We start from the raw sequence: 14,125 nt of genomic DNA, 5'->3' as shown, positions 1-14,125 counted from the left end.
ATCTACTCTGGATGCCAGGGAGAGGAACCCTCAAGGGTGGAAGAGAGGCAGCATTTCCCCGAGCTAGAGAAGGACCTCACTCTGCTGCTGGAAGGGGCCGCCAAGTGCCTGGTGAAGGGGGAAGCTTGCCAAGGGCAGCCCAGAGCATATAGGCAACTCCGTGCCATCCACCACTGTGAGATCAGAACCCCTGGGACCTGCCTGGTGACAGCTCACATCATTTGGCTGTCCCCCTGCCAGAACCAGCCAGCAGCAAGCCCCAGTCAGGGGTACCCCCTTCTCTGAGGGAAACGAGGGTCAGTGCTCTCTGGCCCCATCCAGAGGACTAGGACCTCAGGTCGCAATACCTTGTTCAAGATGGTGCGAATGTCACACGTTCACGCTGGCTTCATGCCTCCTCATGTCATTCTCAGTTGAGTGTCCTGAGGAAGGTTACATGACATCCCACAGCTCCGTCCTCTGGAGTCAGTGACCCCACCTCGCAGGATCCGAGGAACACATCAAGTGAGGGCTCAAGGCCTGGCATATGGAAGCACTCAATAAAGGTTGGTGGTAGTGCCAGCAGCAGTTATAAAACTGGGGGAGGGGGGTCCCCTCTCCCAGAACTCAGCCCTGACAGCCTTTCAATATGAGGTTTTAGAGAACCAAAGCCCTGAATAGCACCAGCTCCCCACTGGACAGGGCCACCAGGGAAAGTCAGTGATCCCCTTGTCTCAGCTCGAGGTGTGAGGGCCCACACCACTGCAGCTTCCCCTCACTGATCCCAGGCTTGCTGCAGACCCTGGAATAGAGAGCCATCTGCTCTTGGATGCACAGAGGGGCCGGGACCACGTGTTCCTCGTAAAAAGAGTCATGTGCCTTTCTGCTCACAAAGGAAATCCTCCTCTCCTGTCAGCTGTCTGGTCATGAGGTCTCCCGTCAGAGGTCTCGCCATGGGCCTGGTATCTTGGAATCCCAGAGTGAGCTTGCCTTGTCAAGGAATCGGAGTACCCTGTTCCCAGCCCCTCCTGACCTCGGATTAACAGTGCGTGCCTGAAAGGCTGGGTAGTGTTTACAGAGTTGCTAATCTAAACTCCAGCTGTGATGGTGTTCCAAGAATTGGCCCTAAAGCCCAGGGTATTGGATTTCAAAGCACTGGAATTCAGCTGGCCTAGAAATCCCGCTCTAAGGATAAGGACTTTGATTCTAAATGTATTTGGAGCCACCAAGGCCAAGAATTAAATTACGGTATCGGCATCCATATTTTATTATGAAGAGATCATTTAAATACAGCAGAAGTCAGTCAGCCCCATTTATTGCTCAGTAATGAGCTACAGCCTGTCAGAGGGAGCTGTGGAAAGGCTTCAGCCCGAGGGCTGAAAGGACGGCAGTTGAGAAGTCCTCTGCCTCAAAACAGGAGCACCAGAAGACATTAGCGTCCCTCCATCCAGTGGACAAACACTTCTTCAGCGCCTGCCACTGCCCAGTCCCCTCCCAGGGGTACAGCAGTGAACGAGACAGGCCAGGGCCCTGGCTCCCTGGGACTTACCTCTAGACAGGGAGCAGCCTTGAGCAGGAAAAGAATCACCGGGATAATTGGAGACCAGCTGCATTGGGGTGCAGCAGGGTGAGATGGGTGGATGTGGTGGAGAGTGACTGGTGGGTGGGGCAACCATGGATGAGGGGTCGGGGGGCCTCTCGGAGAGGCCAGGGGCCTGTGTAACTCCGCTACCCACGACACCACAGGAGTTCTGAGAAACAACCGAAATCCATGATTCATTTTCTCCCTCTGCGTTCAGAAAGCATGACTTCTGCTCAGGCAAATGATTCTGACCAGTCAGGGCTCCGAAATGTCGAGTGCTTCCAGGCAGCAGCCACAGCTGCTGGAGACCCCACAGCTCATGCTCACCGTTCCTGGTGCGTGCCGGGCACAGTCCTGCAAGGGCTTAGGGCTGAGTTTCATAAGCGAGGAACTTGAGACCCAGAGCGGGAGGGGGCTTGTCTGGGGTCGGTCACACAGTTGTTAGTGGCAGAGCTGGGATTTAAACCCAGGGCTCCAGGGCCCCAAAGCCCAAGCCGCTCTTCCCAGGCCAGGATGCTTGATTCTGTTCTTAGTCAGGTGACTCCTCCGTGCCTTTTCCTTTTCTTGTCCTCTCCCCCAACATCTTCAACTTCTGTTGGAAAATGGCTGCACTCCTTTCCCTTCGTTCTGCCTAACACGACCTTCTGCACATTCCACATCACCAGCCCCGAGCTGTCTCCAGGCCAGTCTCCCACAATGTGGTGTGCAGCCCCTCTGTGGTGCTGGAGGAATTTTAGAATTTTAAGTGTGCCTGGATACAGCACTAAATCATAATAAATCACTGTTGCGATTCTGTATTGCTGAGTGACAAACCACCTTAAAATTGAGCAGCAGTTGTTTTAAAACAACTTCAGTCATTCTTTTTGCTCACGAATCTAGAGTGTGCCCGGGGCTCAGTGGCAATAGCTCATCTCTGCTCCACATGGCGTCAGCTGGAGACTAGAGGATCAGCTGGGGGCTGGCTCTGGGCCCCGGGCCTTGGTTTCTCTTGCTGGGGTCTGTGTCTCATTGGGCTTCCTCACAGTGTGGTGGATAGGTTCCAAGAGCACTTTTATGACCTTGCCTCAGAACTCCTATAGGATCACTTCCACTGTACTGCATTGGTCTATGCGTTCACAGAGGCCCACCCCGGTTCCAGGAGAAGGGACACAGACCTCCACCCCTTGATGGAGGAGGGTCAAGGTCACACTGTAACAAGAGCATGTCTGCTGGGAGGTGTTGCTGTGGCCATCTTTGTAAAGTGTAGTCCATAAGAAAATCCATTTCAGTGCTGCTCAGGTCGTTTGTATTACTTCAAGGGGAAAGTCTCAGATTGGTACTAGTTTGTCTTAGAACTTCTCTAATCTTGGGTCTCCTTTTTTTATCAAAAGAGCAGGCTATGGGGCCGGCCCGTGGCTTAGTGGTTGGGTGCTCGCGCTCCGCTGCTGGCGGCCTGGGTTTGGATCCTGGGCGTGCACCGAGGCACCACTTCTCCGGCCATGCTGGGGCCGCGTCCCACATGCAGCAGCTAGAAGGATGTGCAGCTGTGACATACAACTATCTACTGGGGCTTTGGGGGAAAAAATGAATAAATAAATAAAAATTAAAAAAAAAAGAGCAGGCTTTAGGCTATAATTTAATAAAATAGTCTTTTTAGTCTATTTTCATAGTCACCTTATTTATTGTAAATAATTCTGGTTTCCCCTTCATGGTAATAATTTGAAGTTTCCTTTTTAAATAAATTTCTTTTAGCAAAACGTGAGTGCTTTCAGGAGAAAAATTAAGCACGAGCTCTACTTTGCTCCTATAGATTTCCTCTCACATGTGCGTATGAATAAGGATGTTCCCTGGTCTGTTGTAGCAAAAGCTTATAAACAACCTAAATGTCCCTCCGCTGAGGAGCTGTTAAATCATTGAGAGTCATCCCTACTCTCAGTGGGAGAGAAGGCAGCTTTGAAAAAGAGTGAGGAGGGTCTCTGTGTGCTATTGTGTCACCAAGACACATGGTTAAGTGGCAAAAGCACAAGGCAAAGAGAGTGTGGCATGCTACCATTTGTGAAAGACAAGGCGGGGAGAACATAGCTGCTCTTAGAAACACTTAGTGGGTGGATAATAAGAAATCAGTTGGGTGGTTGCCTTTGGGGAAGAGGGAGGGGAGACTTTATCATCCACAGGAAAAAGTTTCACACCTTTTTAAATGGGAATGTATGAATATATTATCTATTCAAAGAGATTGATAAGCTTAATATTTTCAAATCAAATTAAATGGCAAATCTTCTCCTCTTTCAAATAAATGAAACAAAAGGCAGCGCCTAGGAGAGAAGGTCCGGACATGTCACCTCTCCCTGGAATGAGGTTCCACTGGAAGGTATGCTACACCTTCATGGTCCTGGGGTGCGATGGAGACAGCTGTCATCCCACCTGCTCTGCCCGTAGGGTCTGGTCCCTCCCCAGGTGGCGACTTTGTCTACACTGTGTTTTTGTGGTCCCGAGCCCGAGCGTCCCTGCTGGCCCCTTAGCCCCTTGAGGCAGGGCCAGGCCTCATTCTTCTTGGTCTGGTTCCCCAGTACAGTGCCTGACACCCACCAGTTTGTTGACCTGGAAGCCAGAGCCCTTCAGCTCACACGTCTGGCCAGTTTGGAAACGTGCAGGCCTGTGTACCAAGAGGTGCTGTCAGAGAGCCATCGGCTTCTTGCCATTGCCCTGTCCATGATGGCACTGCCTTTGGGATCAGGCAGAGCCAGCTGGCCGAACAGCTTGGCCTGGTGGTGCTTCCCGACCCTGGCCGGGCCCCAGAAGGACCTGAGGCCCTTTGTGTACGAATGTGGCAAGAGATTCAATTTAATTTTAAGTACATAAACAACATACCTCTTTGCCCTTTGAAAAATCAGAACGTTACATATAAACTAAAATGACCTTGACCCGGCCCCCTTAATCTCACCTCCTCCCTTCCAAAGAGTTAATCACTCTGCACCCTGCCAGACAGTTTCTTAAATTTTTCTTTTACATCCACATGCTTGAACCTATAGAGAAAGTACAGCATCATTTTGTGTGGTTTCATTTTACACGAATTGTGTTATCCTGGGTGTGTCATGCTGCAACTTGCTTTTTCCATTCAACACTATGTTGAGACTTAACCGTGTTGAAATTATCTAGAGATTTCATTCATTCCTTGTCATTGCCATATGGTTTTGCACGGAATGAACGTACAATTTTTTTTAGGCTTGTTGCCAGACCTTTGGGTCATTACAGATCCAAATCCTGCTGTCAGCATCCTTGTTCGTGTCTCTTGGCCCACATGTGTGTTTTTCTTGGGAACATACCAATTGCCAGTTCATATGGTGTGAAACTTTCAATTTTAACAAATAATGCTAATTTGCCCTCCAAAATAGCTATGTTAATTTATTCTCCCACTAGCAGCTTTTGAGAATGTCAGTCTTTCTATGTCCTCACCAATACCTGATGTTATCATTTTTATTTTTGCCAATATGATGCATAGAAGGTGGTGTCTCATTTTAATTTGTTTCCTGATTTCTCATGTGGGTGACACCTTTGTGTGTGTTAATTGGCTGTCCCCATTCTCTTATCTGTGAATGCCCCGTGGTAGTCCTTCACATTTACTGCTGTCTTTTGCTTGTTAGAGATATTTTGTAAATATTTCCCTTAGTGTGTAAAGTCGTTTGTTATGGATGAGTTAAATTTTAATTTTGGTATAGTCAGTTTATCGATCTCATTCGTCTTTATTTGTATGCGTTGATTCTTGTTTCTTTTTAAAAAAATCTTTACCTCCCCTAAGGTCACATGGATATTCTCCTCTATTGTCTTCTGACAGTCTTCTGTAAATTTTAAAAATAGAATCCTAGGCCCCACCCCTTTTGGAGTGAAGTTGGTGTGGGAGGGACCCAGGAGATTCAGATGGGCAGCGAGATCTAGGCAGCACCAGTGTACGGATGACCTCTCACCTACACTGGTCTCCTCTAGCCACAGGCCACTCCTGAGAGTCAGGCAGGGAGGCTCATGGGGCTGCCATACATGCGACAGAGCTGCCTGCTGCTGAGTCCTCCCCACATCGCCGCGTCCCTCTGGCTACCTCAGCACCTGTCGTGGCTCCCCCTGGCTTGGAGCGAAATCCACAGGTGCCTGTGTGAAGGCAGCAGGTGAAGGGCTGAGACTGTGGGCAGAATTGGGTTCCATTCAGCAGCTCTCTCCTGGGTCCGCCTCTGCCCAAAGCATGGCCATCCAAAGGCAAGCAGACAGCCCCGTCCCCCAGGGCTCCGGACGGGAATGCCCACAGCCAGTGTGTGGATGGAGGTGGTGAAGGAGTTCCCTAAAAAGACACTGAAGCCCACAGACGAGTCACCCCAACCGGCGTTCCCTTGATCTCCCTGAAGGATGCCCTTCTCCTTAGTCTCGGAAACCCACATCATTTCTCCTTAACTGCCCCACAGCTTCTGAAAAGCCGGAGGCTCCTTCCCTCTCGGAGCCATCCTGCTCTTGGTAACGGTTGCCCTTTAGTTTTCTTATGAAATCTCACAGGCTTTGATGTCTCAATTGCATTTCTGAACGTTGTTCCGCTTTGGGGTTTTGTCCTTCCTTTTGTGTTCTTTGTGGCGGAGGTGGTAGGTCTTTTTCTCCTGAAGCCCCTAAGGGCCCTCGGCTTTATGAGTGGGTTGCCTGCCGGCACAACTGACACCTATGTCTGTGCCCGCTTTCCCAGGTCACACCCTCAGATGGACGACTTCTGTGAATGTGGGAAAAGAAGGAAGCTGAGTTGTCCTGTGTGGAGACAGGGAACGGAAAAGGGAGGGAAGAGAGAAAGAGAAAGTAAAAAAGGAAAGAAAAAGCATCCTTTATTAGTTTTGTTTTCTATTTTTAAAAAGTAAAAGATTGTCGTTGAGTAAAATGTTTTAAGTATTGAGTAAAGAAAGTAAATTCTGTGTACCACAAAGAAAATGTTTATAAGAATGAATGTAATGACTTCCATTTCTGATAATATACAAGGCTAGATGTCTTCCAGTATGGAACTAGAAATTTTAGAGAAAGTAATTTTTAGAAGTCTTTTAAAATTCTTGGCTGGACTATTGGGAAAGGGAGGAAGATTCTTGCCCTAGATAATAAGAAAGTACAGTCCAGAGAGTTAAGCCTGTCTGGTGCTGGTGTCGCCATGGAGGTGTCTGGCTATTCTAGGTGGTCATATGCTGGGGAGAATAGACAGAAACACGAGGCCTGTAAAAACCGGGAGGATGGACTGGAAGACATCCCCATGAAGCCAGAATCCCAGACAGATTATGCTGTCCGAGGGTTCAACTGAGGTGTGTGTGGGGAGGTGGTGCCTGAGAGAGACAGAAAGAATAAATTTACATATCATCCTGGAAATCTAAATGAAAAGTACAAATGGGGAAGAAATCCTTAGAGAATCCCTGAGCCCAAGTTTGTCATCACGTGTGCTTGGGGCCAGAATTTATACCACCTGTGTTACCTTCTCCTGCCCCCACCCCTGCCCACCTACCACCAATAAATTTAAGGCAAATATTTGGTTACAGTGCTCCTAACTTACTGAGGTGATGGAAGTGTTCTACAACTGGAATGAAGTAATGCACATGCACAACGGTAAATTTAGTAAAATTCTAACTGTACACTTAAAATGGGTGAATTTTATGGTATCTAAATTATACCTCTATAAAGCTGTTTCCCAAAAAACACCTTCCATTCTTATAATCAGAGACTTTCTTTACTGTTTTAGCATATTTCTCTGGATTTATATTTCTTTGTAGGGATACTTTGTTTTTAACATATCAAAATCATAGTAATAAAATTTTTATCCTCTTTTTCCTTTAAAATTTGAATGTCTTTTCCGATGTCATTGCAATTATTTGTAAATAGGATTTTTTACTTGGGTTTTTAACACGTATTTCAAAAGTACATCTTAAGTACTTTCTCATTTTAAAATAATTTCAAGCAATATAGTGGCATATAGGGCAAAAATTAAAGTGCTCCCATTGAAACTCCCCCCTCGCCAAACACACACACTCCCACCCCCGGTTCTCACTTCCCTCCCGTAGGTAACCACTGTTCACAGTTTGGTTAAACATAATTTTGAAATGGGTATATAATTCTTCGTGCGATGGGGAAAAAAATTATCCTCAAATTGTTCCCCTATCCAGGGGCATTTAGGTTGTTTCCTGGTTGGCTATTTCTTTTAAAACTTGTGTCGCAGAAGATTCTGTTGGAGGGAACTCAGAGCAGACTATAGATTTAATGATCCTATGTTACTCGGGTGATTTCAAGCCATCACGGACAGGCACTAAATTAGACATTGAATTTAGTGATAACTTTCAAGTAAGAGAAGGGGCCCAGCATACGCTGAGGACCCCATGCTAAATGCTTTACCCATCTGTTCTCATATAACACATGGAGCATCTCAAGATAAGGGAAATTACCGCCATTTTTGCAGATGGAAAACCAGGGTTCATAGGGGCTGAGTGCCTCACCCAGGATCACACACCATCTGGTGCAGAGCTCGGCTCTTAAGTTGCCAGACACCACGTTGAGGGCTCTACCGAGCAGAGGACTCTTGTTTTCCTGTCTTCGCTTGACTTAGGCGAACACCGTTGCAACTGTAAACCACCATTGGTCTGCAAGGAAGCACTGAAATGGTACTGGGAATCTCAGTTTATTGGTTCTTTTTTTAGCTACAGTTTGAGCACCTAATGTGCAGTAAACGTTGTACTAATGCTTTATGTGTTTATTCAATCCTCACAAATAGCGCTATGAGAGGGATAGGCATGAGCCTCCTTTTTCAGATGAGGAACATGAAGCTCAGAGAGGTAAAAAGTTGCCCAGCATGACTCAGAGGAGGGACTCAGACCCAGGTGTGTGTGACTCCAAACCTGGGCTCTGACCACCGAGATGAGTGTCTCCATCAGGCTGGGCAGCCGGACTGTGCCTCATTCTGCTCTCATCTCCCTCCTCCTAGACAACAGTGACCTCATCGCGTGCACGGTGATCACCAAGGATGGCGGCATGGTCCAGCGCTTCCTGGCTGTCGATATTTACCAGATGAGTTTAGTGGAGCCCGACGTGTCCAGGCTTGGCTGGGGAGTAGTCAAGTTCGCAGGCCTTCTGCAGGTATGGTGGCCAAGAACTCCAGAAGCTCTTCTTGGTTGGCTCTACAAACACACACATACAAATATCTCATCTACAGTTAATTTCTGATGACACAAGGGCTACGTGAACAGAGTATCATTGAGAAAAGCTAAAATATTGTACAGATAAAGACCAAGTCCTCTTTGACCAAAACCTTGTATTCTGAAACTTTCTTCTCCATGATCAGTATGATCTTTCCAGATCTGGTGCTCTGCCAAATGCATATATAAATATAACTACATGTACTGTTTTTAAAATTGTGTATACATACTTGAGAGGGAGTGTGTGTGTGTATTTTTTATAGTGCCACATTGAGCATATTCTAAACTTTGCTTTTTTTCACTCAACGTTTGTCTTAGAGAGCTGACCATGTTAGTTTATGCAGATTTACTGGTATTCTTTTAACTGCTGCATGACCATAGCAAGGCACAGGTAGTTAGACAGTGCCCTGTGGCTATTTCCAGCTTTTCCCTTTACAAACAGTGCTGCCGTGGACAGAATTGTCCTTACTTCCTTGTGCACGTGAGCAAGGGTTTCCCTAGACAGATACCAAGAAGTTGGGATGTGCCTATTTTTAGTGTTCATAGACACTGCCAAATTCCTCTCTGAAATGATTGTTGCCACTGGCAGTTTATGAGAGGTCACTTGTCCTCACCCCCTCTCCAGCAGAGCTGGGCTCTAAATTGCCAAACAACACGTTGGGGCTTGGGTTTTCTTAATGTTCATCTCTATGATGGGTGACTAATGCCAGCTCATTGATTGAATGAAGCATAGAACCAGAAGAGTTGAAAACTGCCTTCCAGCTCACATCCCCTGTCAGACCCCCAGTCCCTGACCGTCCGGCAGACTCTTCCAGACCTAAGACTTGCCCTGCTCTGAGGCCATCCGTTTCCTTGCGGGCCGTCCTGGTTGCTGGCAAGGCCTTGCTCGGGCTGACGCACATCCGTCTCTCCACAATGTGACCTGCTGGCAGTGTCCTGCTCTCCAAGAGAACCACCCATGTGTTTGAAGATGCTATTGCAACCTTTTCCCCAACCTCCTCTTTTTCAAGATCTTTCCATTTTAAAAATGTCTTTTGCGAAGGGTGATGTGAGAAACAACTATATGAAGAATTTTTCATTTAGAAGACTTCCATGTAAGAGGTTGTCCATTAGGTAACTTAGTGCTTCTTATTTATCTAGGCTTATGATCAATTTCCTTTAGAATTTAGTGTCAGGAAAGTGTTTTTCTCCCTCAAAGGATTAATACACGCCTCCATCAGACAATGAAAGCCACATAAACCTTTTCTTTTGGTCATCTTCCAACAGCTACCATCTGTCAGGCTGTTACTACCTGCCAGCCTCTCTGCCTTAAATGCGTAATATCTCATCTAATCCCCACTGCAACATTTCAGTGCAGGGATTATTTCCAAAGAGCCCGTGCCAGATTTACTGCCTATGGACAGTAACCATCTTACCTCGTGGGCCTTTTTCAACATTTATCCCACCTTCTCCAGCATTTCGGCCATTCATGTCTATCCCCTGTCTCATGCTTTTATCTTAAAGCATCTCAGACCTTTGTGGGAAGCAAATTCTTTACACACAATCCATTCTGAGGTTTTAGATTGGCTTCGTCCTTATTACTCTTGCTATACATTAGTTTCCTCTCCACTTTTCAAATGTAGCTTTCTTCAGATATCTGCTAAATGGCCCTTCCTGTCCCTTTCTCAGGGTTAGCATTCTCCTTTAGGGACCAGAAATTCTTTAGAGACATACAAATGGGTGTACATACAATGCCCCCTTCTTAAGAGAAACGAAGAAATTGGTCAGTTGATGAGTGCATATACCTAAGATCATGCCAGATGGAGATAGGAATTTGGGGTTGTTGTCTCTGGTTTCTCAGCAGTAAGAATTGTTGGAGTTTGATTCTTGGGCTTACCGTAGCCCCTTGAAGAGGCGGTGGACCTGCTTGTTCGGTAGCTAACTCAGGTCCTTGTGGGGACAGTACTAGCCACCACAACCAGCATCGGCTCCTTGAGCAAGCTCTGTGCTTGCCACCCTGTCTCCTCCCACTAGGCCTGGTCTTGTTTGTGCCCACCTTGACTCTCTTAGTCAAGGCTGATGGTCTCCTTCAGAGCAAAAGCAAAGTTGAATTTGGAAGACCTCCTTCTAGATGAGACATGGATCCTGCAGCTTCTAAGCAGCTACGCCCCTCCTAAACCTAATGAAAACCCCTTTTTTTGCCTCCTCCCCCTGCAGGACATGCAGGTGACTGGCGTGGAGGACGACAGCCGTGCCCTGAATATCACCATCCACAAGCCTGCATCCAGCCCCCATTCTAAGCCCTTCCCCATCCTCCAGGCCACCTTCCTCTTCCCGGACCACATTCGCTGCATCATCGCCAAGCAGCGCCTGGCCAAGGGCCGCATCCAGGCAAGGCGCATGAAGATGCAGAGGATAGCTGGTGAGTGGCTGGCCCTGGTGGAGTGTCCTCTGAGCCCTCGGGGGGCAGCAGCAGCTACAGCGCTGTCAGCCTGTTTCTCACATTGACCTTGAGACACCCCATAACTCCTCTAGAAGAGGACACATGCGGTTCAGGAATTAATTGTGTTTCAGTGAGAGAATGGAGAGTCTGCTCAGAATTCCCCACTTCCTAAGTATTTGATTTATAGAGAGTTTCTCTGGCTGCGTGAAAGAGGAGGAGAGCCCTCTGTCCCAGGCAGGAGGCGGTGAACAGGCAGGCATCAGCGTGGGACAACTGTTGTCACTCCTGCACACGGAAATTCTCTAGCTTATGTTTACAAAGTGCCTCAACATTCCTCTACCGCCTTCAGTCCTTAAAACAACCCTTGAGACCAGTAGGGCCTGTTCTGTCCATTTTGTAGAAGAGTAAACTGAGGCTCAGTGACTTGCCCCAAGTCACACAGGCAGCCAGTTGGCAGAACCCAATGCAGAACTTCCTACCCTTCCTCCTCTCCCTTCCCGGCTCTCATGAGAAGTGGCCCTGCTTGGTGAGGTGCCGTGCCCCAGTACTGAATTGGGAAGTCGTTTTACATTTTGCAGGGATTGTGGTGAATTTGTAAGAAGGCCCAATACTGAGACCCCAGCTTTCTTAGAAGTAAAGGCTCTGAGAGAGGGACGTGCTAGTCATCAGGGCGGAAGGCACAGCCTTCTCCTCGGGGGAAAAAGGCGTTCTATCAACTCCTAGAATTATAAACAGTCTTTCTCAAGACACTACCGCCTTTCAGTTCAGGCACCAATGGTTGTTCTAGTGTGGTCGCTGGGAGGATGTCCAGCCCACTGCTGGAGGAGAGGAGCTTTCTCAAGGGATCACCTAAAAATAAACACTTGGAGGGCGGGGTTGTTGGACGAGGTGGGTTGAGTTACTTCCCGTGCATGCCCCGTTGATTTGCGCAGGCCTGCATCCCACATCATCCTCGTCTTATTTCTCCCTTAGCTGAAAGTTGGCCTACAAAATCATTACAGAAGCATTTTGTAATGTGCAAAGTGACTTAAATCATTCAGTCCTTTCTTTTAAGATTTATTTTCAGAGGGTTTTTTTCTAATGTAAAGCAATTTCTCACAGCTGGCCTGAAGGCTAAGTATTTCATTTGAAAATTGAGAATTACGCCGTAAAGTGGTTGTTAGAACTAACGCCTTGGGTATTTCTTAAATTGGTTTTAAAAAGCCCCTCCAAGTGGCTATATCATGAGATTTGTTTATGGAAGCGAGGATGGCAACTGTGACAGATAAACACACACTCATAAATACACATGTGCATGTGCGTGTATATTCTCTCTCACACACTCTTCTCCATGCGCATAGATATATATTATATCTCCATGTATATATGCAGACGTGGCCCCATTTGCTGGGGCTCTGAAACTGCCCCGAGGCTAGGCCTTGGCAAGGGTCTTTTGTGTGTGGAGGCCGAGAATCTGGGGTGGAGACTGGCCCGCATCCATTTCTGAAGCCCTCGCCAGGCCCCAGTTGTATTTGGAGCCTCAGGCAGGACCTCTGGTGTCTCACTGGTCTCCCCAGCTCGAGGCTACCATGGCCGTTGTGGCTACAACCACCCCACCCAGGGTCTCGCCACCTGTGCTTCCGTCCCGCGTGCTGAGCATGAACCTCGGGTTTGTTTGCACGCAGCCCTCCTGGACCTCCCGATTCAGCCAGCCACCGAAGTCCTGGGGTTTGGTCTCGGCTCCTCCTCTTCCACCCAGCACCTGCCTTTCCGCTTCTACGACCAGTGCCGCCGGGGCAGCAGCGACCCCACAGTGCAGCGCTCGGTGTTCGCGTCTGTGGACAAGGTGCCAGGTAAGCCGGCCCCACCCTGCGCCACCTCTTGCTCCTCTTGGGGTTGGGGGGTGTTTCCAGGACTTTCTCTCTGTTGAGCCCGTGTAAGCATCCCTTCCCCTCTGAGAAATCCAGTCAGTTGGAAACACCAGTTTCTTAGAATTTATCAAAGTAGAGCTCAAGATTAAACACAAGCCCCAGAAAGCAAGCTTGGCTTTCTCTTTGGTGTTCTGCTGCAGAGTTTGGTTTTCCAGAGATTTGTTGGGGATGTGTAAGGGCTTCTTAGAACTAAGACTAAGGAGTTTCTTGGAGATTTCTTGGAAATACTTAGATTATTAGTAATGAGGTTGTGGGAGAGTAATTTCCTTCTCCATGTAGGATGACTAGAAAGAGAGAGTGTGTGTGGTTCCTGTTACAGCTCCCTGAAGAAGTAAGACTTGAGAAGAAAGCCCCGCTGCCCATGGGGCGGCTGCCAGTGTCTCCCGTCTGGGAGCCTTTCTTCCCACTTTCACCAGAGCTCATCTCTAAGCCCCGCTCACCCTCCCCTGAAAGAGAACTGCAAATGGAAAGTTCATGGTCAGCTTGGCAGCAGAAAGAGCTGCTTCTCCAGAAGGGCAGGCAGGCTCTCCCTTTCCTGTTCTCGTACATCTGCTTCAAGTAAATCCATATGCACCCTAGTCCCCCCAAAGAGAACCTTGCTCTTGATTACAAAACTTCAGAAAACTGGCCGAGCTGTCCCGTGCAACTTAACCTCTCCATGTTTAGGGTTTCGAACTTCAATTGCAAATGTTGCAAAATATTTTCAAAAGCAGTTACCGATTTGGGAACAAAATGCAGCCATAAGAACCTGACCAGAATCAGGGTCCTTATTTCCCTCCCACTTCATGATGCATTCTATTTTCATTCTTTGGTTTGATTCATTTATTTTGGAAATATATATACTGTAAGCACATGATTTTTTAAAATCCAAACAGGACTTGATAAAATGAAAAGTAAGTTTACTTGGCCCCAGAAGTAACCACTGTTAACAGTTTCTTGCACATCCTTCCAGAAATACTTGTTTGTATGTCATACATATGTTTTTGCCTGTCTGTTTGTATGCCTGGGGTTATGCCATATATGCGATTCTGCGCCTTGATGTTTTTACTTAATGAGAAGTCATTGT

The 14,125-nt window shown here is 47.5% G+C and overlaps 1 protein-coding gene across 7 annotated transcripts in view; it reads left to right on the top strand.

Annotated features, from left to right (window-relative positions):
- Positions 1-14,125, top strand: part of CLEC16A (C-type lectin domain containing 16A) — a 215,440-nt gene that overhangs the window by 150,623 nt on the left and 50,692 nt on the right. For all 7 annotated transcript variants that reach the window (XM_058570052.1, XM_058570053.1, XM_058570051.1 and 4 more), the window contains exons 19-21: positions 8,517-8,668; positions 10,924-11,128; positions 12,814-12,981. In XM_058570052.1, coding sequence (XP_058426035.1) covers positions 8,517-8,668; positions 10,924-11,128; positions 12,814-12,981 — 525 coding nt within the window. The remainder of the gene's footprint in view (positions 1-8,516; positions 8,669-10,923; positions 11,129-12,813; positions 12,982-14,125) is intronic.

Source organism: Diceros bicornis, chromosome 26, assembly GCF_020826845.1.
Source record: "Diceros bicornis minor isolate mBicDic1 chromosome 26, mDicBic1.mat.cur, whole genome shotgun sequence".
Lineage (NCBI taxonomy): Eukaryota > Metazoa > Chordata > Mammalia > Perissodactyla > Rhinocerotidae > Diceros > Diceros bicornis.
The sequence above is the reverse complement of the archived record's forward strand: the minus strand, read 5'-3'. Positions and strand labels throughout refer to the sequence as shown.